This window comes from Thalassophryne amazonica, chromosome 9 (assembly GCF_902500255.1).
Source record: "Thalassophryne amazonica chromosome 9, fThaAma1.1, whole genome shotgun sequence".
In the NCBI taxonomy this organism is placed as follows: domain Eukaryota; kingdom Metazoa; phylum Chordata; class Actinopteri; order Batrachoidiformes; family Batrachoididae; genus Thalassophryne; species Thalassophryne amazonica.
Genome location: NC_047111.1, coordinates 62,317,852 through 62,344,294, shown reverse-complemented (window position 1 = coordinate 62,344,294; position 26,443 = coordinate 62,317,852). Strand labels below are relative to the sequence as shown.

The 26,443-nt window shown below is 39.3% G+C and overlaps 1 protein-coding gene across 1 annotated transcript in view; it reads right to left on the bottom strand.

The window, feature by feature from the left end:
- LOC117517257 (reticulon-4 receptor-like 1) overlaps positions 1-25,958 on the bottom strand; it is a 368,475-nt gene extending 342,517 nt beyond the window's left edge. Inside the window, exon 1 of the mRNA XM_034178204.1 lies at positions 25,806-25,958. Coding sequence (XP_034034095.1) covers positions 25,806-25,818 — 13 coding nt within the window. The 5' untranslated portion in view covers positions 25,819-25,958. The remainder of the gene's footprint in view (positions 1-25,805) is intronic.
- Positions 25,959-26,443: the final 485 nt, after the last annotated feature.

The window sequence follows — 26,443 nt, the reverse complement described above, 5'->3', positions numbered from 1 at the left end:
TCTTTTCTTATTGTTTATGCACCAATAACACCACAAACTCCTTGTATGTGCAAACTTACTTGGCAATAAATTCAATTCTGAATGTAATTCTAACTAAAAAAAAAAGCCAAGCAAATAAAAGAAATATGATGCAAGGAATAGTGCAGCAGATAACTGTCTACAAATGGCGATAGATGCACCAAATTCAGCACAAATACTCACATTACTCATTTGCAAAAAAAAAACAAAAAAAACAATTGGCCAGTTGAATTTTCAATAGGCAGCCAGGTAGGGGTCAATTGAAGAATTACACAGGGGTCCAATAATACCAATAATCTGCATCCCTTTTACTAAAATTAGAGCAACTTTAACTTTTGACCCTTGTCACCATTCTTGTTTTTTTTTTTACCCCATAACTCCAGAACATTCAGTCACAGATAGTCCAAACTATATCTTTTTGGAATCTTTGTGATCAGACAAATAATGTGGCATAGTTTTCAATATGATTGGAGTATCTTTTAATGTTGACACCTGTGTAACTGTTCAACTGACCCCTAGCTGGCTGCCTATTGAAAATTTAAGTGGCCAATCGTTTTTTTTTTTTGCTTTTTCAAAAGAGTAATGTCTAAGGAGTATTTGTGATTGCATTGCTATTTGCAGGATTCCTCTGTAAATATTCTGCTATCTGCTGCACTATAAGGTAGGAACAAAGTGTCCTTGTTAACTGAAACTATTTGTTCATGAAGACAAGACAAACACACTGTTTCCAAAGCCTATCTGATGCACACCAAGACCCCCCTACTTGTAAAGCAGGAAAAAACATAACATCCCATGTCAAGCTCTTTACAACATCATTTCAACAGTTTGTCTTGAGGTTCAAAATACTTAAAATACCATATTAACTTATATCGTGCAAAAACAGGGATTTGGCATCATTTTCTGTATTTTGTTCATGAAATTTCAGTAATTTAGCAGCAAAGAACTTTAAAACGTATGGAAAATCGAATTGCAGAACTTGAACAACAGACTAGGTCAAATGACCTTCTCATTACAGGTTTGGACATTAAGCCTCGAAGTTATGCAAGAGCGGTGGCTTCAGGAAGGGAGCCCTCTGAAATGGACAACCTCTCTGTAGAGGAACAGGTGATTTCACTTTTGAAGGACAAAGGAATTCTAATAAACCCTAATGATATCGATAGTAGTCACCTTTTACCGCGGAGAGGTCAAAATCAACCTAAAGTCATATTTTTGAGGCTTACAAACAGGAAACAGAAGATTGCAATTCTAAAACAAGCAAAGAATTTAAAAGGAACGAATGTATATATAAATGAATACTTGACCAAGAAAAATTCAGATTTAGCAAGACAGGCACGATTTTTAAGAAAACACAACAAGATACAGGCTACATGGACATTTAACTGTAAAGTTTATATTAAATTAAATGGAACACCTGAAGAAGCTAAAACCTTATGGATTAAAGATGAACATGATCTTAGTAAGTTTAACTGATGTAAGTTGTGAAGTAATACATAAAGAAATGTACTGGTTGATTGTGATGATGGAGGAAAATCTGTATATAATGAACACGGTTAATAATCAGTTTATTTCTGCCAAGGAGCTCTGTTTGGAAACATTTAATTATAGTCATCCTGCCTCTCGCCATTTTGAACTTGAATCAGATCCAGATTCTTTTTTTAGTGACAATATCGAGCGACAATGTAATTATTTTACAGAAGAACAATTTAATGATTATAAAATTAAAGATGGAGATTTTTCAATAATACATTTTAATAGTAGAAGTCTTTCTCGGAATTTTTCAAGGATAAATGATTGTTTAGATACATCTAGAAAAAGTTTTTCAGTGATCGCTATATCAGAAACATGGTTAACTGATGTCAATCAAGATCTTGTACAGTTGGAAGGTTATCAATTGTTCAGGTAAATCGACAGAAGAGAAGAGGCGGGGGTGTGGCATTATATGTAAGGTCTGATTACAACTGTAAATTAGTTCACAATATGTCATTCACAGTTGATAATATCATGGAATGTGTTACGGTTAAAATTACATCCATAAATTCAAAAAATACGGTTGTTAGTTGTTTAAACAGAGCTCCCGGAGCAAATATTGATACTTTTGAAGAAGTAATTATGGGAATGTACAACAAAATAAATAAGAATTCACATTTATTTATCTGTGGTGATTTTAATATCGATTTTCTAATCCTCACAATCATCCACAAACCACTTCATTTATAAATTCTTTATATTGTTTGGGAGTATTTCCGACCATCATTCATCCAAGTAGAATAACTGTGAATTCAACAACCCTTATTGACAATATTTTAACTAATGTCATATCTGGTAATGTCAGTGCGGGATTGCTGGTAAATGATATTAGTGATCACCTGCCAGTATTTACTGTTTTTGCATCACATGATCGAGTGTTTCAAAAGGATTGTAATAGATTGAGTAGAAATGTCACACCAATAACTGTTGATAATTTAAGGGTGGATTTATTATGCCAGAATTGGAATGATGTTTATGTTGATGATGTTGATGAATCTTATGATGGTTTTATTTCTATCATTTCTAAGTTATACGATAAACACTGTCCTCTTGTTAACAAGATATATACTAACCGATACAGCAATAAACCATGGATAACCAAGGGTCTTCAGAGGGCATGTAAAAAGAAGAACTTACTGTATAAACAATTTATAAAATCGAGATCAAAGGAAGCTGAAAGTAAATATAAAATATATAAGAATAAATTAATTCATATTATGAGATTTAGTAAGAAAAGATATTATAGTGACTTACTTGTTAAAAATAAGAATAATATAAAAAATACATGGAATATTTTAAATGAAGTAATAAAAAAGAACAAAAATGGTAGAGATTATCCTTCTTTTTTTCTTTCCAATAATACTGTGATAGAAGATAATGAGACCATTGCTGTCCATTTTAATGAATATTTTGTCAATGTAGGTAAAAATCTTGCCAGTAATATTGATTCATTGAGCGTTAAATCTTTTGAAAATAAGATAACATTTAATAAATCTGTGTCAATGTTTGTTGGTGGAACAAATGAAAAAGAAATAATTGATCTGGTGCAGAATTCTAAAAGTAAGAAATCAAAGGACTTCAATAATTTGGATATGGCTTTGTTGAAAAAAATCATTGATTGTATAGTAAAACCTTTCACTTATATTTGTAATATATCATTAAGTTTTGGTAAATTTCCTTCACAGATGAAGATAGCCAAAGTAATACCTTTGTTTAAAACTGGTGACAAACACACTTTTTCAAATTACAGACCTATCTCACTTTTACCCCAATTTTCTAAAATACTAGAAAAAATTTTTGTAAAAAGACTGGATAATTACTTACTAAAGCATGAGATACTCTGTGAAGAACAATATGGATTTAGAAAATCTAGGACTACTTCACATGCATTGATGGATTTCGTGGAAAATATAGCGACTGCAGTCGATAACAAGCAATATACAGTAGGTATTTTTTTTGATTTACAGAAAGCGTTTGACACTGTCAATCATGAAATATTGCTAACTAAATTACAGAAATATGGAATCAGAGGATTAGCATATGACTGGATAAATAGGTATTTACATGGTCGGTATCAGTATGTTCAATACAATAACATTGATTCCGAACTTCGGGAAATTACGTGTGGGGTGCCCCAGGGTTCAGTGTTAGGTCCTTTGTTATTTATTTTATATATAAATGATATATGTTATGTGTCACGGGTACTGAGGTGTGTTCTTTTTGCAGATGACACAACTGTATTTTGCAGTGGTGATAATCTTGAACAGCTTCTGGACACGGTGGTAAACGAACTGGATAAATTTAAGGCTTGGTTTGATGCTAATAAATTGTCACTTCATCTTGGGAAAACCAAATGTATGATTTTTGGAAATAAACTTGTGCCTAAATGTAAAAGTGTAACCATTAACAATATGGAAATACAGATAGTAACTGAGAACAAATTTCTAGGTGTTATAATTGACAATAAACTCAGCTGGAAACCTCATATAAATTATATAAAATTTAAAATGTCAAAATCTATCGCTATCATGTACAGGGTCAAGGACATATTGTCCCAGGATGGGCTACTCAGATTATATATTGTATCGAACTCTGGGGTAACACTTACAAATCAAATACCAATCATGTATTTCTTTTACAAAAACATGCCATCAGAATCATCTGTAATAAACCTTATCTTGAGCCAACGCATTCTCTGTTTATGACTTTAAATTTACTGAAATTTAGAGATTTAGTGGATTATATCACCATACAAACTTTGTACAAAGCTAATAACCAGGCCTTGCCACTTTATGTCCAGAGCCTGTTCAAGATCAGGAAATCTGAATACAGTTTACGAGGATGTATGGTTTTTAAGAAGCCTCCCGTACGTACTAATGTCAAGGGTTTTTGTGTTTCAGTTAAAGGGGTGAAGATTTGGAACAAATGTCCTGTGGAAATTAGATTATGTAGTTCTTTAGTCTGTTTTAAGAAACATTATAAGAAATTAATAATAATTTCTGGATATAAAGAATCATCATTCCCAGTAATTATTTAAACATTTCTCCACCTGTATATTGATTATGAATGCAGTGCATGTTCCAGAAAACTGCTGTGCAGCTTAATGATAAAATAGCATTCAGTGAGCAGGCTGAGCTGAGCTCAAGCTCCAGCAGAAGAAAGAGGGAGTCTGTGAGTGACCTTGAGATCAGGCAGGAGGCGTGGATGCAAAGGTCATTGATATGCATGGTCATCGCACGGACGCTCACGGCATAAGTGGTGATGCTTTTCATTCTTCTCTCCAAGAAGGCTTGCATTAGATGATAATTGATTAGCATTTGAATTCCAGTCATCAAGCACAGTTCACTAAAATAAATTCAGAGGTTTCACAAAAGGTCACATTTCACATTTAGAGTCCCACTGCCTAATCTGTGAAATATGTCCAGTGCCTCAGGATGTCGGTACTGCAACAGCAAATTTGAATCAATCTCAGCACTCAATTACCCCACCATTTGGCGCTTTACGACCCGAATAAACATTTTGTCACTAATCCATATGTTATTATCATCTACCAGGGTGAACATAGATGCTGGTAAACACACACACACACACACACACACACACACACACACACACACACACACACACACACACACACACACACACACACACACACACACACACACACACAGCAAAACAAAACAGCAACAGCAGCTTCTAACTGTGTGTCAAGTCTGCAAGTCTGTTTGACTTGCAGACTTGACAATAGCCTTTGGCCAAAACGTAAGTGTGCCAATGCAACTGTCAGCTCAGACTGTGACAGAGAGATAGCGCCATCAGATATTATTTGTGGAATTATGTTCATATCAGGCTGTTTAACAATAGCGACAATAAAATGCAGTCTATAAGAAAGCAAGTTAGGAGTTGTATAATTACTTCTGATTACCACTGGTTACTAATTGCTTGGAATTAGAGGTCATTTATAGAAAAATAATTTCAGCTAAAACTGGAGAGGAAAAAAATATGTATTTTTGTTTGCTCATTGTGTTGGGCAGAAATTCCATAATACTGCTGGAAAGTTTCATCATCTGTACTGGCTTTATTCATATTTGTGTCATAGAAAATCATTGCCCCTCAAGCAAGATTCAGGCTATCCACCTTATTCCTGAGGGTGCTGCTGCAGAAGCGATTATGGGTGCGAATTCCTGTTAGACACCGGAAGTGAGCCATTGTTTTCTAGTGGGTTTAGTTTCCCGGACCAGTTTATTTCTTTTCTAAATGATTATCAGCTTCTGCAGAATTTAAAAAATGTCCTTGCGCAACTCAGGAACACGTTGCGCTGTTACCTTTTGTACTAATAACCAGAAGAAGTTAAATCTGCGGCTACAACAACGTTTTTAACATGCAGCCGGACTGAGAGAGTTTCCTCCACTGACCGAGAGATGAGGAACCCAGAAGGATGTGGCTGAAAAAACTCAACTTGAAAAGACCACCTAAAACATTATACATGTGCTCTTTTCACTTTGTCGACAAAAAGCCACAGAGGAACGTCTTAGTTTGTGGTTGTGATGTGACAGACCACTGGAGAAGATAAAGATGATTGACACCAGCGTCAACCAGAATAACAGGTATGATTTCATGTGTCTGGAGGACAAATGACTGTAATATTAATCATTAGTAATGTGTATTACCATTTTCTGAACAGTAAAAATGTAATGTGCATTTGGGCTGCTGGTCAGTATGAACCTAAAAATGCCATAATTTCAGTACAGACATAAAATGTTAAAGAATACAATGTTTTAATCTTAATCTGAATTTAATTGTAGCTGTTATTAGGTACGAGGCTTTCCCTTGATTTCTGGAGCACAGAGGTGATGCTGTTACCAGTGTGAAGTAGTGGAGCTGATGGAAGGTTAATGGCGCAATTAAAGTGTTGTCATGAAAACCCAAATGCATCACTTCTTGATCATCATGTCCTTTATCGTTGCCATCAGATGAACAAGATGAGATGGATCAGGGTGAGGAAGCCATGTTGGAAGGAGGATCACACCTGTTCAAAAGGGCCCACCACCACCAGGACTGCCACACCCTGTAGTTGACTGCATCTTAGAGAGTGATGCAGACTCCCGTCTGTATGTAGGGATTCTGCTCACAGAATTTCAAACACTTCACCATCAAGTCACTATTATGCAAATAACACAGTTAAGTATTTAGTGGCTGTTTGCCTCTCTGGAGTAGTCATGTTTATTTCTGATGCTTATGGTGGAAAATGCAGAGGCATGTACATAACACAGACAGTTTTTTATTATTATTTGGAACATATATTGACATTGTATTGAAAACACCATTTTTGTTGTGAAAGTGTAGTGACACGGACCCACAACAGGGGGCACAAATGAACGGTCAATAGATGAGCCAAAAAGTAACAATTTAATGTTGTGAAATGTGCACAACGAATATACAGACAATCTCAGAATATGATTACAGTCAAATTACAAAGGTGACGTGTGGGCAGGCTCGAGGATAGAAGACGTCTGTCCTGAGAAGGGCCGGAACCACACGATTTCTGCCACCACCGAACCTGGTGAATACTGGAGCCGCCAAGTCCCGAATTCCCAGGTGATCACCGTCTCCGACTGTCGGATCTGGTACTGCTGGCGAGAACAAAGACAGTCAAGTATGGGTGTGTGTACACCCAGTAACAACAACGGTGGGAATGCCACCTCCACCTCTCACTCAATATGTGATGAGTACCGCAGTGATTCCTCAGGGGAAAAGAGTGCCGTCCTGCACTCACTCAGCTTCCACAGATAGAGGAACCGGTACTCCTGCAAACACTCACAATATACAGATATATTGTAACACAAAACGGCTGAGGATATTACCTTCAATGAAGTACGATATTTCGGCGATGAGGTGGAGATGACGTCTGGGTTTTATGGAGTGAGGTGATGAAGAATGAGTGACAGCTGTCAGGAAGTAATGAGTAACAGCTGTCACTCCCGGCTGTGTCCGTGGCGGCAGCGCCCTCTCGTGCCTGAAGCCCGCACTTCAGGCAGGGCGCCCTCTGGTGGTGGGCCAGCAGTACCTCCTCTTCTGGCGGCCCACACAACAATTTTCCTTGTAACAATAAAAAATAACAAACTGTCTTATTTCCTTCCATCCTTCTTTATTTTCCTTTGTACACTGCTCTTTTGTTGTATGTAACACACATTAAACCTGTTAAGTGATGAGATATTTGAGGCAGAGCAGAACCTTTTTTGCAACAAATTCATCCACTAATGTTGGAAGCATGTGAGAAAAGTAGAAATTCTGGAGGTGTTTCATGTGTCTGTACTTTGTCAAATGAAATGTCGAACTGCAGGTGTCCAGATAACCAGTTATAGACAGACACATCACTGTCAGATGGACCTGGAGGAATGTAAAATAACACGGAAAAAATGACTTAGAATTTATTTTAATGAAGGCTCACATGTATTCTGTCACATTAGTTCATACATTATAATTAACTAAAGTTACCCACCTGGACATCTGCTTTGACCTGCAATGCATGAACACCTGCTGTTTGTTTTTCACCTGATGCTGAAACTCAAACCCAGGCTCGGTGATCAGGGACTCTAAGGCTTCTGCTGGCCTCTATGTCTGCCTTAAGGTAAATAATGTCCCAAGACCTCTTTAATTTAATAATTAATTTAATTTAATCAGCTTATAAAGCGCCAAATCACAACAAAAGCTGCTTCAAGGTGACTCACACAGAACAGTGCAATATAAAATTTTAAATAAGTAAACATTAAAAAATTCAAATTCATAACTAAAACACAAGTAAAAGGTTAAAACAGATTTTTAAAAAAAGCTATTCATAAGAAAGAGACTAGAAATAGGTTTTAAGTCTTGAATTTAAAATGTCCACGGACTCCGACTGCCCCACGGTTGCAGGAAGACTGTTCCACAGAGCGGGTGCACAATAAAAAACAGCTCTTTGACCTGCTGACTTCTTCACCCTGGGAACACAGAGTAGTCCCACATCCTGTGACCGCAAAACCCGGGCCGGCACGTAGGATTTCACCAGATCGGCCAGATAAGACGGCACCAGTCCATGAACAACTTTATAAGTCAATAACAAAACCTCTTTTAGCAGATGGAGACCGACCTTATTACTGCAGGTCCTGATGCGCCTCAGAGCTTTTCAGATTGTTCATTACCTCCCATCCGGAGCGAGAGTTACAAAAGTAGCTAAAAATGTTACCATATCAATCAATCAATCAATTTTATTTATATAGCGCCAAATCACAACAAACAGTTGCCCCAAGGCGCTTTATATTATAAGGCAAGGCCATACAATAATTACGTAAAAAGCCCAACGGTCAAAAGACCCCCTGTGAGCAAGCACTTGGCGACAGTGGGAAGGAAAAACTCCCTTTTAACAGGAAGAAACCTCTAGCAGAACCAGGCTCAGGGAGGGGCAGTCTTCTGCTGGGACTGGTTGGGGCTGAGGGAGAGAACCAGGAAAAAGACATGCTGTGGAGGGGAGCAGAGATCAATCACTAATGATTAAATGCAGAGTGGTGCATACAGAGCAAAAAGAGAAAGAAACACTCAGTGCATCATGGGAACCCCCCAGCAGTCTAAGTCTATAGCAGCATAACTAAGGGATGGTTCAGGGTCACCTGATCCAGCCCTAACTATAAGCTTTAGCAAAAAGGAAAGTTTAAGCCTAATCTTTAAAAGTAGAGAGGGTGTCTGTCTCCCTGATCTGAATTGGGAGCTGGTTCCACAGGAGAGGAGCCTGAAAGCTGAAGGCTCTGCCTCCCATTCTACTCTTACAAACCCTAGAAACTACAAGTAAGCCTGCAGTCTGAGAGCGAAGCGCTCTATTGGGGTGATATGGTACTATGAGGTCCCTAAGATAAGATGGGACCTGATTATTCAAAACCTTATAAGTAAGAAGAAGAATTTTAAATTCTATTCTAGAATTAACAGGAAGCCAATGAAGAGAGGCCAATATGGGTGAGATATGCTCTCTCCTTCTAGTCCCCATTAGTACTCTAGCTGCAGCATTTTGAATTAACTGAATACCATATGTTATCTTAGGCAACTTCTTCATGTCGTCCTCCCGCCTCTCTATATTTGCAGACAGCTAGATTGTAATATAGTCTCGTTTGAGCTCTGACAGCTGCTGTTTATGTCTCTGCGCCTCGTAGAAAGTGGATTTGCGTGAACAGTTAAAATGTAAACAAATGCCAGTTCCGGTTCATACAAGAAATCTTGCCCATAATTCACGCAAAGCCTCACTGGGGCTAGGAATAAGGTGGATAGTCTGAATTGCAATTTTACCATCATACTGATTTTGATCTGTGAATTTGAGTACGGGGGCTGAAGTCAGTTATAGACTATCAAGGATGAAACTTTGAATGTGCCACATATGACAATTTTTTTGGAGTGAAAAAATGAAATCATATTAAATCACAATGACAGGAGAGTTGCTGCTGTGACTTTGTAAGTTCACAACCCAGGAATGTTTACATCTACAATTTTAGGCATAATTTCAAAAAGTCAAACATGTTGCAAAAAAATCCAAAATTAAAACTGCCAAAAAAAATATCAAATCGTACCCAAATATGCTGAATAAGTCATCTGTGGGGGGGACGACTTAAAATGTGATGTACATTTTTTAAAAATATGATTTATAATATATAGTCTTTAAAAGTCTATTGTTTTAACTTTTCTGTGGTGTAGTCTCACATAATGCAAACAAATCACCATATGTTATTATATCAAACTGTAATACTTCTAGAATTGCATTTCTCAAGTATCATGATGCATATCAAATCAGCACTCAAGTATTGTGATACTAAAGGATTATTAACCGAGTGTGAGGTCTATCTGGGGAAATATCAGACTGAGGTGTCAATACGGACCGAGCTATTTTATATATATACACTCAACAAAAATATGAATGCAACACTGGTTTTGCTCCCATTTTGTATGAGATGAACTCAAAGATCTAAAACTTTTTCCACATACACAATATCACCATTTCCCTCAAATATTGTCCACAAAGCAGTCTAAATCTGTGATAGTGAGCACTTCTCCTTTGCTGAGATAATCCATCCCACCTCACAGGTGTGCCATATCAAGATGCTGATTAGACACCATGATTAGTGCACAGGTGTGCCTTAGACTGCCTACAATAAATGGCCACTCTGAAAGGTACAGTTTTATCACACAGCACAATGCCACAGATGTCGCAAGATTTGAGGGAGCGTGCAATTGGCATGCTGACAGCAGGAATGTCAACCAGAGCTGTTGCTCGTGTATTGAATGTTCATTTCTCTACCATAAGCCGTCTCCAAAGGCGTTTCAGAGAATTTGGCAGTAAATCCAACCAGCCTCACAACCGCAGACCACGTGTAACCACACCAGCCCAGGACCTCCACATCCAGCATGTTCACCCCGAAGATCGTCTGAGACCAGCCACTCGGACAGCTGCTGAAACAATCGGTTTGCATAACCAAAGAATTTCTGCACAAACTGTCAGAAACCGTCTCAGGGAAGCTCATCTGCATGCTCGTCATCGTCATCGGGGTCTCGACCTGACTCCAGTTCGTCGTCGTAACCGACTTGAGTGGGCAAATGGCTCACATTCGCTGGCGTTGGCACGTTGGAGAGGGTTTCTCTTCACAGATGAATCCGGTTCACACTGTTCAGGGCAGATGGCAGACAGCGTGTGGCATCGTGTGGCATCGTGTGGCATCCACAGGCCACAATTGACAACCTGATCAACTCTATGCGAAGGAGATGTGTTGCACTGCATGAGGCAAAAGGTGGTCACACCAGATACTGACTGGTATCCCCCCCCCCCCCCAATAAAACAAACTGCACCTTTCAGAGTGGCCTTTTATTGTGGACAGTCTAAGGCACACCTGTGCACTAATCATGGTGTCTAATCAGCATCTTGATATGGCACACCTGTGAGGTGGGATGGATTATCTCAGCAAAGGAGAAGTGCTCACTATCACAGATTTAGACTGGTTTGTGAACAATATTTGAGGGAAAGGGTGATATTGTGTATGTGGAAAAAGTTTTAGATCTTTGAGTTCATCTCATACAAAATGGGAGCAAAACCAAAAGTGTTGCGTTTATATTTTTGTTGAGTATATATATATATATATATATATATATATATATACACATACATACATACACACACACACACATACACAGGGCGGGCCAATAAAATGTTACCACTTTTTGATCGTACACAAGTTTTTGAAATGAGAACTTAGTAGGGATGTGAATCTTACAACAACTCACGATTCAATTCGATTCCGATTCTTGGGGTGACGATTCGATTCAGAATCGATTTTTGATTCAAACAGCTCTGAGAAATAGCTATATTACTTAAAAATGTTTATGTTTAAGAAAATGCAGCTTTAGAAGGTCATGTGATTCTAAAGATGTAAATTTACTTATCTGCTTTGCTCTTTCAGAGTTGGCTGGCAGTTTGGCGAAGTGATGGAGTGTGTGCTGGTCAGTAGTCGGCAGAGACCGCTGCTCCGCTTCTTTTAGCTCCGGGTGATGGCGTCGCATGTGGGCTTGCAGATTTGAAGTGTTTCCGAAGTACTTGACTTTCATTTTGCAGATTTTGCACACTGCATAAGTCATGTCAAGCTCCTTCTTATGCAGCAAATAATAAAATCCAAAATGCACCCAAACATTTGCCTTCAGCAAAGACGGTGCTGGCTGAGTTAGATCTTCATCCACCATGCTAAGCTGCAGCTCACGAATGTTTGAAGCACGCCAGACCCTCCCCTCGCGGGGATGCTGTAGTACGGAGGCCGTTGCCTGACAAACAGTACACGCAGCGAGTAAGCAAGAAAATGTTTAGAAAAATGCTTTTTAAAAATCCATTCTTGACATTTTGGATCGATTCAGAATCTTAATAAATAAGAATCGTGATTTGGACGTGAATCGATTTTTTCCGGCACCCCTTGAACTTAGACTTGTAACAGAAGCATCAAATTAACATTTGATACCAAAGGTTTCCCACTTTGTCTCGTTTTCCACACAGTTACTACACACTGGGAGCAACTAGGGGATTAAGGACCTTGCCCAAAGGCCCTTAGTGATTTTCAAGTGAGGCTGGAATTTGAACCAAGGATCCTCTGGTCTCAAGCCCAACACTTAACCACTAGACCATCACCTCCCCTAAATTTCAAACATGTTCTGTCACTGATAATCTAATGAGGTAAAAATGTTAAAACCCATGTTTATATAGAAACACCAGCAGCCCTATGTTGACGATCTATAGCGCACAGTGTAAAGTGCATTGTGCAAGTGCATTTGGGGCATAGCCAACTCCACTTTCCCATTTACACAGCACCTAATCCAAACACACAGTTAGCAGTATGGCACAAAAGGGTTGTATTTACTTGTTTAATTATTCATGGATGCATTTGGACCATAACATAATTCTGTCAGTCCCCTTAAGAGGTGGGTGTGTTGGAACCTGGCACATTGCTATTTAGATTGTGGAGAAGTGAAAGGTTTTATTGACGGCCTATCTCATGGTCACCCTCTCTTTTTACACATGCCAGCAAGCCTGGGGAGAAGGAAAGAGAACCCACCATAAAAATAAAGCACAAGCCAGAGTTATTAAACTGATGTATTTTTATTACCTTTTATCTTCAATTTTTATTTTCAAATAATGACAACCAATAATGTACACCACTATGTGCACAAACAGAGTGTACAGGCATCATGAAACCTGTTATATGGAAGACATATGTGAATACTTCATTGCATAGTAGAATATGCATAGAAATAGAAATGCACAGAACAACAACTGTACCCTGGTCTTGAAGACCAAGGCCCGTATGCTCGGTGCATCTCAAAGTCCTCTCAAAGAGCTCCTAACTTTGTCTAAAATATCCTGGTAAGGACTCCCAGCCTAAGAGAGACCCAAGAGGTGTCTGAGAGCAAGTCTGGGCAAGGAACTGACAGAAACTCCTTAGTGAGGAGCCGGGGTTGACCCCATTGCTAGGTATGACGTGGTCTTATAAGAGCTGTGACTGGTTGTCACAGAAAGGGAAGGGGAAATAAAAAAAATAAACGCACTCTGCACTCCTACACATGAATGAACAGTAAAATCAACCAATCATATAACTGCATTAAGAAATGCGCAATCGTGAAAATAATTTAATGTCATGATGATGATACTCAGCATAATTAATTTGGAGCGATTGCCGTGCCGGTCACTAAACCTGTAAATTCTTGTGCTGCAAATGCATTATGGGATTTCTGGGTTTGGGGGTTTTAAATGTTGTTATTGTGGTTCATGTTAGTTTAACAGTGTTATTAGTGTTACTGATTTAGTGTTTTTGTAGTTCAATTGGTTTAGTGACTTAAGTGTCACCATGTTGTCACCATAAGTGAAAAGTGTATCGTGTTTGATGCCGCCCCTTCACCACCTGTCTTGTTTTATCTGAAAAATAAGAGCGCCTCCTAGTGGCAGAGTGCCAGAAAACATGCAGTTCACCACAAAATGAATTGTTACACAGCTTGGAGATGTTTGAACAAATCTCATTCACATGCTGATTATCTACATATTAAAAGTGTGCGTCAGTTTATAAATAAGTTCAATGTAAGTACATAATATAATTGTAAATATGTTAAAATTACATGCATGACACAAGAAAGTGAAAACACTTATTTCCATTGTGGTCCATTTAAAAATCCAATTACAAAATAGAAGTAATCACAAAATAAAATAATATCAATAATATTGATAATAATAATAAAAAGAATGATAATATTAATGTGTGAATATGATAACAGCAACCTAAACAATTTATAAATACATTAAGACAGTAAATTAACATAAAATTATTACGTAGATCAAGTCAGTAGTGTGTTACTGACTCAAGGTCATCCTACATATGGAGAATATCTCTGCTTCTTCTCTGTCTTTTCCACCAGCTTGTCTGCTTAAGACACGCTTAGGCTTCTTAAAAGTCCTCCTCACTACTCTCACCAGTTTGGCACCTTAGGAGCTCTCTTAAGGCCTAAGGTGCTTTGTGGACAACTTTCATCTTACCAAGGGAAAATTCTGAGAAATGTCTAAGAATTTGACAAATTCTAAGATTTTTCTTAGAATATCGTCACTAAGAGCTATTTTTAGCCTTAGGCTGCTTCATGCATACGGCCCAGGATTTTGTTGATTTAGGACTTTGGTTTCCTCATTTTAAGACCAACATACACTTGGGTTCTACAAAATGGTATAGATAAATTTAAAAAAGTGTATAAAAATGACTAATTATCCTATGTATCTTGCTATCTCTCACAAAATAAAATTTCTCCGGTTCTGGATTCAAATTAATCTCAAAGGTTTTGGGTTGGGGTTTTTTTTTGTGTGTGTGTGGGGGGGGGGGGGGGGGCTTTTTATTATTATTATTATTATTATTAGGGCAGTGTGTTGGCCAAGCAATTAATGTGCTTGTTTCCAGAGCATAAGATTCACGGTTTGGGACCACCTCTGCCCATTCTCCATGTACTTGGATCAGGAAGGCCATACGGTATAAAACTTGTGCCAGATCAACATACACATATTGGACTTGCTGTGACGATCCAAAGTGACAAAGGAAGAAGCTGAAAGAATTTTTTATTTTGTCAGTCTGTGGGGTAGGGTTGCCACGACTAGTCGACTAGTCACGACTACATCGACAATTGAAACCGTCGGCAACTAATTTAGTAGTCGACGAGTGATTTGCTTTGAACCTTCAACCAATGAAGCAGTGCTCCGATCCGCTGCTTCATTAAATCTTTGCTTCACTCCTCTTCAGAAGCGGCAACTCTGCTTCTTATCCCCTCTCAAAGCCATTAAAATATGTCAATCGTGAGTCACTTTTGTGTGGATTAAAGTGACTAACTGGGACTCCTGTCTTGTTGCGAGAAAGAAATGAGAATCGTCCTCCGTTCCGTTGCTCCAAACGCTGTGCCGCCGAGTCAAGTTAGAAAGATAGAGTCCACTCGGAATTAATAACTTCAAAGCGAATCGCCGTTTAAATCAAATGACACCTCTTTCCAAATGTTGTAATACAAACAATAAACTGCAATAGGTCAAAATGTTTTTCTTTCCTCCCAAAATGAGACGTCCTGGCTCACGTGCAGCAGCCCAAGACTGTATGGCTGCAGACCTGCAGACTCCAGCAGCCAGCTGAGCTTAGCTCAGACATATGACGTGACATCCATGCCGTTAATGTCTGAAAGGAAATGTTTTTGACAAAAACTACAGATTTGTTTTCTATGTCCAGAGATCAAGGATCCAGTGACCAATGTCATATTTATTTACTTTAAGACTCAACAAAATGTTGTTGACGTAGAAAACCTGTAAAGCCTACTTGTAGCACACAGAAAATTCACAGGAGGTATCAATAAGGGACTCGATAAGGAATCGGATTGATAAGCGGAAACGATAATGGTATTGATAGATAAAATACGATAAGCTGTAATTTATGCATGATCCAACTAGTCGACTAATTGAAAAAATAATCGTTGACTAGTTGACTATCAAAATAGTTGTTTGTGGCAGCGCCACTGTGGGGTTTACGTATATGTTTGATGGGTTTCACAAATAACATTTGTACAACTGGATGTCCTACTCACTCCAACCCTGCCAAATGCATTTTAAAATAATAAGAAAAAAAAGTCAATTGTTCTCAAACATACATTTCAAAAGTTCCTTTTCTCAGGGTACCTGACAACAATTGCATATGGACCAAACTCACCAGTTTTCAATAGTTTAGCTTGTCACTCAGTCTCCACAACTCATTCTGTCAATGTTTGTGTACTGATTTCAAAACTAATCCACAAATTCTAACCCACATAACACCCCAGAGAACAGCAATTTGATAACAAAAGCTGACAACCACCTCCACAGTATTCTTTATATGACTGTGCAATCATTTTCAAGTTGTATTTTTAAAAAGTTCTACTTTAGCAGTCATTTCGAAGAGCTACAGTAAAGTTTTACATTGATAGTATTTTCCTCTTCACAGAAAAGCCATTATTCAGATGTTTTTTTTAATCCACCCTAAATTGGTTTAAATTAGTGCTTAAAGGGTCAAAATGTGTAACATTAGTATTAAATCACCTTTTGCCAGTTAACTATGGCCTGGGTTATTGTCAAAGTCACATAAATATGTCTGTGCATGTAGAAACTAGCCCGCTATAAGAAAAATTATAAAATAATTGTAAAATTAAACATTTAAAGTCTATGACATATGTGAGTACAGCCACTGATTCAATGTCTGTGTGACACACCCACAATGTCTGTAGGAGACAGTTGGCATAGCAGAGCTTTCAGTTAAAAAAAAAATCTATGCAGTAAAAAAATCAGAGTCACACTGTGTCTGTAGAACAAAGGCACTAACTCGTACAAAGTTCATTTAAAAGCCGGCAGAAGGTCTGAGGGCCTTGGTGGTCCCCGGCCACTTAAGGCTTGTGGTTGTTCCAACAGCCCATTTGTGGCATTTTCTGCACTTTTTGGTTTAATTTACATCAATTTTTCCAAGGAACGAAATGGCATTCTGACACATTCTGACTGCTGTGACATCAGCACGTTCACCTCCAGGGCTTTTGGCACAGTATGTTTATAGATGTAATGAAAGCAGTTTACTGAAAGACAGCAATATCTGTGTGAAATCAGGCACTACTTGTGCTTGATGAAGTAAGTTGTGCACAGAAGGCTGCAAATGTAACTCAGTAAACAGTGCTCGGCTCCGGCTGGAATAATCAGAATCAGTAGATACACTAAGAAAGATTTGTAATTCAGCACTCCAGTCACAGTTTGGATCGGATCAGGGTAATATAGTCACGGACTGGATCATTTTTTTAACCCTTTACCTACTGAGGCTATAAATGGACGATTGGTTATAATTTTTTATTACAGCAATAAAATTAAGAAATAATGTTCTATGTTTGTGTGCTTTGGTACCCTTTTCCAAGAGTACCTGAATTTCAATTATATTACACCTGATTAACTATTTATACACATTATTTGTAAGTTTTAGCATTTAAAATGAGAAAAAACACAAAAACGAACTTGATTTTTTTTCAGTTTTTTAGTGAAAAATGATTATGTAAAGGAAGTCTGGATTTCACATTTTTAACAGGAAGCTGTAAGTGTTTACAATCAAAATAATTAATTTTGTGTGTCTAGAACTTAAACAGTGCAGAAACAGTGCAAAAGTAAACATTTTACAAGGCGAAAATGTGCAAAAAGTAACCAATTTTAAAGTGCAGAACCAAACAATATGAATAACAACAAAGTGCAAAACTATATATAAATATATCAATTATTATCTGTATTATTAAAATGTGCAATAAATCACTCATTTGATCACTCATTTTGTGCAAAATTATACAATATGAATAAAACAATAAAGTGTCAAACTATATACAAATATATAACCAAGAATCAAAATTAGATCTAAACTACATCAGTCCATTGTCAGTGTGGTACTGTTTGCAACAGTTTCTGTCTGGCTGAAGACAGAGGCCAATTTTACAAAGTTTGCACATCCAGCAGGTTGACCTCTTGCAAACCTTGCAAGAACGCCGCCCCTTTGTGGATCGCTGGCAAGTTGGGTTTCCACTGCTTGTTTGCACCGGGCAGTGTGGCTGATGGAGCCATCACACCCACACAAACACGCACACACACCTTCACAAATGACACTAACACCCTGCCTTTTCCTCAAAAATGACTACATTTATGTTTGCTGTCTGTACTTTTCTGTCACTTTTGCGCTCTTTTCCATACTTTTCCCTCGTTTCAAAAGTCACCGAACGCACTTTACCGAAATATATGCAACATATAGCATACTGTTGGAAAGCACGGGTTCTTGGCTTGCTGTCAGTGTTGAAATTTTTCAGACTGAGGGCTTACATGATAACTTACGGTAATGAGAATCAGCGGCGCACTAGTGTGAAACTTCCGTGTTTTTCCTCTGCGTTATGACATCACAGGCTTATGTTTACCGTAATACACCATATATCACTGGAAAGCCCTTGGTGTTAGCTTAACAATGCACTTTGAATCATTCGGATTGGACAAACTATGGCGGACTTACGGTAAAAAAAATATGCATATGGAAAATATGGCGTGGGCGCCATCGCCGTAGATAAAGGGTTAATCAGAAAAAATAAATAAGTAAATAAATATTTTAAAAAACAATATTGCTTTCCATTTCTGAAGAAAAACCATGGATGTGGGTGGGGGCGGTGACCACGGAGGCCGGGGTCCTAGGCAGCTCCCCAATTTTCGAATATCTCCGGTATATTCTTCTGCATTTTCTAAGGGTTTAACTGCTTGCTTTTGCTACCTGTATCAGCATAAATTCAGAGTTCCTACATTATATACATTAATAATGGAGAAAAACATCCCCTTAATATAAAGTATAAGAATGGAAATACTGGTGGCAGACTTGCCATAATCAGAGAATAACAAATAGAAAGTTAAAGTCTGATTTTTTCATTTAACTCAAAGCAGACATTGTTCTTCCTTATATGTCAAAGACAGCACTGAATACAATCGTTTAGATAATTGATCTAATAACCAGCTTTACAGTAAAATAATGTGCTGGATACAAAATCTGGCATACCAGCCTAAAACAATAACATATTGTCTTGATTTCAATATGGCAATGACTGTAATAAAAGATATTCTTTGTCCAGAATACAGGTATGCTGGCCATAATTTTACTCATCTGCTAGCGGTTTGAGATGGGATGTAGCTGTCTGCTGTCTGCGCTTCAATTGGATCCACCTATGCCTGTGAACTCACACGCACACTCTCTCACTCACACACACACACAAACACACTAATACCCTCAACTGTTGGCTGAGACTAATAACCAATCAATGTATTTCATGATCATGGCAGTGACTGCTAAAACAGTATTTTAAATACAGGCTGCCCTTTACTTAAACTCAGATCCTCTTCTGCCTGGAAATAAATGAGACAGCCGTGCCTCTGAGCAGATTCAGCTGATCAGAGTGTGTTTTGAAGTCTGATCGAGCTGAAGTACGGATGTGCTTTAAAACGCATCATTTGATGAAGTTGCCCAGTATTTTGTGCTGCCAATTCTCGTAATTTTTTTTCCTGTAGTTGGTGCGATTGTTTCAGTCCTACCATAATGGTGAATCAGCACACTGCTTCAAAATCATCGGTTAGCAACACAGTTTAAATTACGGCGTCTGATAACACAGTGGATTACCTCACGTTGCCTTGATATCTAACTTTATTAATCAAAAAATCTTTCCATGTTTGGACCTCGACGTGCATTGATTCTGCACCAGGCTGTGTTGAGCTTATGCAGAGCAGCAGGGGCTGTCTGCTTTTAATAGGCTCCCTTCACATAAACGTACAACTGGTTTTTCCTCACTTCTGCATTGATTTCACTACAATTCTGCATCACGATTAGGCAAGTATTACTTTAAAAACAAGTCATTCTGACAATAAATCTGTATTTTACACTATTATTTAAACTTTAGAATTAACCCCAGTTCATATGTGTTCCAAACTGTAGGGGGCAGATCACACGGCTCACCTATGTAGTCCATTACACTATTAATCCAGAAGAATTAATAAGTTGTTAGAACTGCATGTGGCAACAGAGCAGAGTCTTTGTTCAGAAGATATGAGGCTTTCTTTTTTCTCAAAAGGTGACAGTTGAGTATGTGCCGGAGAAAAACAAAACTGTAGATAAACAGGAAGGCAACCGAAAAAGTTGGAAACGGAGGCAAAGTCAAGTAAGTAAAGCAAATCCAGCTTCCATCAAGCAGGGAAACAAAGCTTCGGCTGCTGCCCAAAGCAGCGAACTAGTGGCCAATCAGCCTGCCAGGTCTCTTGCCTCTCAGACTCCCGAGTGACAGCAGAAACTGGCCAAGCAGAGAGATTGAGAAAGAGAGGCAGACAAAGAGAAGAGTCAGAGATTTTTCATTACACAAAAACACTTATCCTCCTTCTCCTCGCCGTCTCTCTTGTTTTATCCCAATACACAGAGATACTGTGAGTAAAGGTGACAGACACAGATAACGTATCTCAGGCAGACTGCAGAATTACTCAAAATTTTATTATTGTTACTGACAACCACATGTTTGTCGGGATAGATAGCGTGCAACCGCCATTTAACGTAGCTGAGTGCGCATGTGTGTTTGTTGTGGGTGCGTGGGCTATTCATCTGAAATTACAGGAAGATTTAAATTAAAACTTGTCTCCCTATAGCCAGCAACCTCCTTTTCTGTCTCTCGCTCACACACACACACATACACAGACAGCACTAACCAGCCCTTTGTCAACCGCATTAGTTGCCACCCTTAATGAGATTGCCCAGCTTGTGCCCTGACACGGGCAAAGCAGTGGCGTTAATAGACAAAGATGTGCTCGGATGTACACTTGTTGTTTCCCCTCTCTGCATTTGGCTGCAGAGAAATGACAAATGACAGACATCCAGTGTCTCTATTAAAGAACATTTTTCTATTATGTTCTCAGGGTTCAGTCAGCCGTGCACTCAACTCATCACAAAACAGCACCCTGACTGACAAACTGCTTTTCAAAGGCAGTCCCATTGTATTTTATGGGGACTGGCAGATGAGTCACCACTCCAAATATGCTCCTCCTCACAGCATCTCTGTGTATCTTGTTCCGTTTCAGATGCCATCAATTTGACTCCACAGTATCATGTTTTAAAAGACCGCAAGTTACTGTACTTTTCTGTAAAAGTCACACTGGCAATTTTAGGCCCACGGATGTATGGCTCTGCTCCCAGCTGAAGTGGTATAGGAATATATATCGGCAGGCCTCACCCTTCATTGGGGAGAAGCTCTATTGTGCCTTTTCCAAATACCAATGGGAGCCATTTCCTGCAACTTCGGCTGTCCATCTTATCTAAAATTACAAACTGAGGCCTTGTCCACATGGAAATTGATACAATCTTTTTGTCTTTTTCAAAAACATTCCATAAACATCACACCGTTTCAACTGAAAATGGTGTAGTATGTATGCCGGGCCTGTATGTGTTACTGTAATGCTCTCAAAAAAAAAATGGAGAAGAAGACATGCAGCGTGTGAGGAGCAAATCAATGTAACAGAAGAAGCGAGAACTTTGCAAAGTGGCACAGTGAGTAAAAGGAATCCTTTTAGTCTGACCTGTCGTGTCCTTTCAGCCAGATTTATCATCACAGCTGAAGAGTGTTATCCACATGAGACACCCGAGTTTTAGAAGATGACGTCGGGAAATGCTTTTGATTCCTTATCGTGGAAATTGCTTGTGAACGAACGCAGAGTGGAGGTGTTTTTAAAGAAGTCCCTCGGTGTTTGTCTGCTCCCGATGCATTTCTCAACCTGCCACTGCTAGTCCCGCCTTTTAAAAGCTGAAACTGTCACAATGGTCCCCTCATTAACGTCAGTGTTTACCACAGCCATTCTTTGTCTCTTCAACATTCTGCTATCGTCCAATATGAACGATGAATGGGACATGCTGGTATGTTCAGTGAGAAAATTCATTTTATATATACGAGGTCTGTTAGAAAAGTATCCAAACTTTTTATTTTTTTTCAAAAACTATATGGATTTGAATCATGTGCGCTTGCATCAGACAAGCTTGAACCTTCGTGCGCATGCATGAGTTTTTTCACGCCTGTCGGTTGCGTCATTCGCCTGTGGGCAGGCTTTGAGTGAGCACTGGTCCACCCCCCTCGTCGGATTTTTATTGTCAGTGAAATGGCTGAGAGGCTGCCGCTTTGCTCCATGAAATTTTTTTCCAGAAACTGTTAGAGACAGCCAGTTGGAAACCATTGGAAATATTCAGATGGATTTCGGTGAAGATTCTGTCGGTAACACACGGATTAAGGACCATTAAAACTGGATTAAAAACGGCCACGGGGGCGGAGGGCGCACCACGCCCTGAGCGGCCATCAACAGGCTGGAACGAGCAGATCACTTCCAAATTTAAGGCTCTGTTGATGCAGGACGTCGTGTGACTAGCAGAGAAGTTTCAGAAGAGGTCGGGATCACCACTTTATCGGCACATTCCACTGTTAAAGGAGATTTTGTAATGAAAGACGTGCAGAGGGATTCGCACGTCGGGACGCAGCCGCTCATGGCGCGGGACAAACAACACCTCTGTGTTGGAAGTCTCACAGGACAAGTTGGAACATACCCAGCTGTTAAACAATTTCTCGGATACTCACTCGACTGAAAAGCCACCGAAAGCCATCTGAATATTACGAATGGTTTCCAACACGGAGGTGTTTTTTTGTTGAGCGTTTTTTTGTTGTTGTTGTTGACGTGCGAAATCCTCCGCACGTCTTTCACTACAAAATCTCCTGTAACAGTGGAATGTGCCACAAAAGTGCTATGTCCAGCTCTCTTGCCACTTCTGTGGTAGTCACACGATGTCCCGGATCAACACAGCGTTCAGTTTAGAAATGATCTGGTCGTTCCAGCCTGTCAATAGCCGCTCGGTGCGCCGCGCCGCGCACCCTCTGCCGCTGTGGGCCGTCTTTAAAAAGGTTTTAACACTCCTTAATCCGTGTGACACCGACAGAATCTTCACCGAAATCCATCTGAATCTTTCGAATGGTTTCCAACTGGCTGTCTCTAACAGTTTCTGAAAAAAATTTCATGGAGCAAAGCAGCAGCCTCTCAGCCATTTCACTGATAATGATGCAACCGACAGGCGTGAAAAAACTCACGCATGTGCACGAAGGTTCAAGCTTGTCTGATGCAAGCGCACGATTCAAATCCATATAGTTTTTGAAAAAAATAAAAAGGTCGGATAGTTTTCTCACAGACCTCGTATATATATATATATATATATATATATATATATATACATATACACACACACAAACATACACAAACACATATGTGTGTGTGTGTTTGTGTGTAAGACATTGTTTCTTGTTACGGCCGGTGTCGCAGATCAAACGGTCCCCCCTAAAAATCGGTACACCCTGCCTTTACTGCGCATGCGTCATCAGCCGCGGTTCACCGATTATCACCTCGTTTTTGCTTAAAACTGCACTCCAGATATCTGAAGCTTTTGTACAACAATAATTTCCACATATATTCAGCATTACTTCATCATAAAAGACGGAGGAAGCGATCAGAGCACCGCAGCTACACGAGCTGCTAGCTACTGCGTTCACTGCGGGTCTTTCATTTCAAAGCATCACCGATTATCATCTCGTTTCTGCTTAAAACTGACTTTAGAATGATTTAAGAGGTTTTACCTTGTCATCTGATGGTTAATAATCCCATTAATCCATTTGATTGCTTTGGGTGAAGAGAGTCAGTCTCAGACCTGCTGCTGTGGTCGGAAATGACGGGTCGTCGTGTTGACAATAAATTCCACGTCAACCTTTTAAATAACAGCCAGCATGAATGTTATTTGTCCAAAGTATATTTAATTCACATTAAAAAGTTGGACCTGTAACTCGCAAACAGCTATGAAAGTATGTGTGGCCAGTCAAGGAACAGTGGAGGCAAGGAGAACCAATTTTTAGAGGGGGGCCGTTCAGTCTGTGACACCAGGTCTGAGGTTAGACAGTTGGGTCTATGACACATAGAAACATTGCGAGATGATGCCATTTCACAAGATTTTCTTAGAATGCTACCGCATAGCTGCAAACTGACAAATTTAGATCAATTTACGTAAATGTAACCAAGAAAACAGAGAGGGAAAAGCCTAAATTTTAAAATTGGCATGACTGTACTGAAAGCATGATGACACAGCACCATTATTCCATTGCTTAGGAAGAGACCTGAGAATTTGTTTACTTCATGCACATCTCCATGTGGTGCAGTATCACTGTGTGAAATTTCTTTAAAATCCATCAACCACTTAAGGCAAATTTGTACTTACAAAGTCAACATCATGTGGTACATCAAAAAAATCAGAAAAGGCCAATTAACTCTCCTTGAAGATGTCATACCAGAATTATTTCCTTCATACAGTGTGCTGCTGCCATCGCGTGAAGTGGCGGTAATTCCATAAAGACAACACTGAATTGGCTGTGGTTCAAGAGCCTAATTTTGAACCATTCATCCCATGAAAGAAAACTGGTCCAACATTAGCTGTGCAGTCAGTTAAAAATCTGCCTTTAATTATACCCTCCAGATTGCAAAATGAGTCTACCACATAGCCTAAAACCTCTTGAGTTTCCGGGAGCCCCCCTTCCCTGGGGTCCCCTCCCAGGATACTGCTCCTTGACCACACTGGGGACCTCGGCAGCGCCAAACCCCCAGGCTTACGGTTACCTCACATTTACACTGTTAAAAAAATCTTGGTGGAACCCTGCCCCATCACTGCGATTGGACACCTATTTTTTTGTGATGGAAAGCCTGAATCTTCATCTTCATCCAGGACAATTGCAAACTCAGACGTGCAATGACAGATGTTCGTTGGTAAAAGGTCCATTTCTCCAACTCTGTATGTAAAATTAACACTTTACAAATTTTTTGTTTGTTTGTTTTATTTATTTATTTTATCTGCTGTTGAAGCTTACAGAGTTAAAATGTGCGTAATGTGACCTCTTGAAAGTTAGTGATACCTGTGTTTTTGCTTCAGTGCCAAGTCTGCTGTGAAATAAGGGTCTCCTGGCGAGGTTAGGGGGTGAAACTTGTTTTTTTTTGTTGTTTTTTTATTTTAGTTTTTTGTTTGTTTTGTTTGTTTTTTACTTTTTTTTTAACCCACCATAAAACATGGTGTCAGTGCGAAAGTACACAGCAGCAGTTCTGCTGCTTTTCCACCGGGATCTGTTCTCTCCGGGCTCGTGTGTGTGTGTGTGTGTGTGTGTGTGTATGTAGTTGACATGTGCCGTCTAAAGGTGCGCGCGCACGCGCAGACACGCACGTATACACACAAAATGTGCCCAAACTTCAACCGTAAAACACCACAAACATCAACTTTTCTTGTTTTTTTTTTTTTTTAAATTTTCATATCTCATGTGTGAACATCATATGACGAGCGCGCGCGCGCGCGCAAAAAAAGGTGCCAGTCATCCCCAAATTGAAACTGCAGTGCGGCAACGCTTTGCTATTTTAGGATTTTTTTTTTTTTTTTTTTCCACCAAGTGGATAAATATTTAATTCCCTCTCCAGTCCCGCCCGGTTACGCGGAGCAGACGGATAAAACAAGTTGTTAAAACAGCACGGCTGGCCGTGACTGGCAGAAATGAAACGTTAAACACACACACACACACAGTTTTTGTCTTACCTCTCCGGAACATTTTGACAGCAGCTGTGCGGACCGTCTAGTGGAGTCCGTGCTGCTGGAGCAGCATTCCGCCTCCGAATCTCACCTCTTCTCCGAATAACCGCCTCCCCGCCGGCTCTGGTCTCGTCTCCTCGGTCCTTGGTGTCTTTTTTAAGTGCGGACACAAACAGAAAGCTCCGTCCACACCAACTTGGACAAAAACGTCTCTTAATTTTAAAGGTAACTCACCGCCAGTGGGCAAAATAACATCACCCACTTTATTTTATCAGCGTGAAAATTGTTGCCAGTTGCTGGTGGAATTTAGAAGCGTCGAAAACACAGAATAAAGTTATTTCCTTCTGTCTCATCGTCTTTCTGACGGTTTATCAGATTACAAAGTCTAAACCTGCTGTGAGTCGATCTGACTGCTGTCTCCGTTACCGAGAGATAACTCTCTCGCTCTCTCTCTCGCTCTCTCTCTCTCTCTCTCTCTCTCTCTACATCCTACATTCAAAACTAAACTCAGCGTGTTTAATGGCTACAGCATTTAGTACACTTCGTCCCTCCCAGACAGCTTGTTAAGACAATTAACTCAATAAATGAGTAAATTACATCATTTTCTACATCTCCAAAATTTACTTTGTGTTGAAATCTATTAT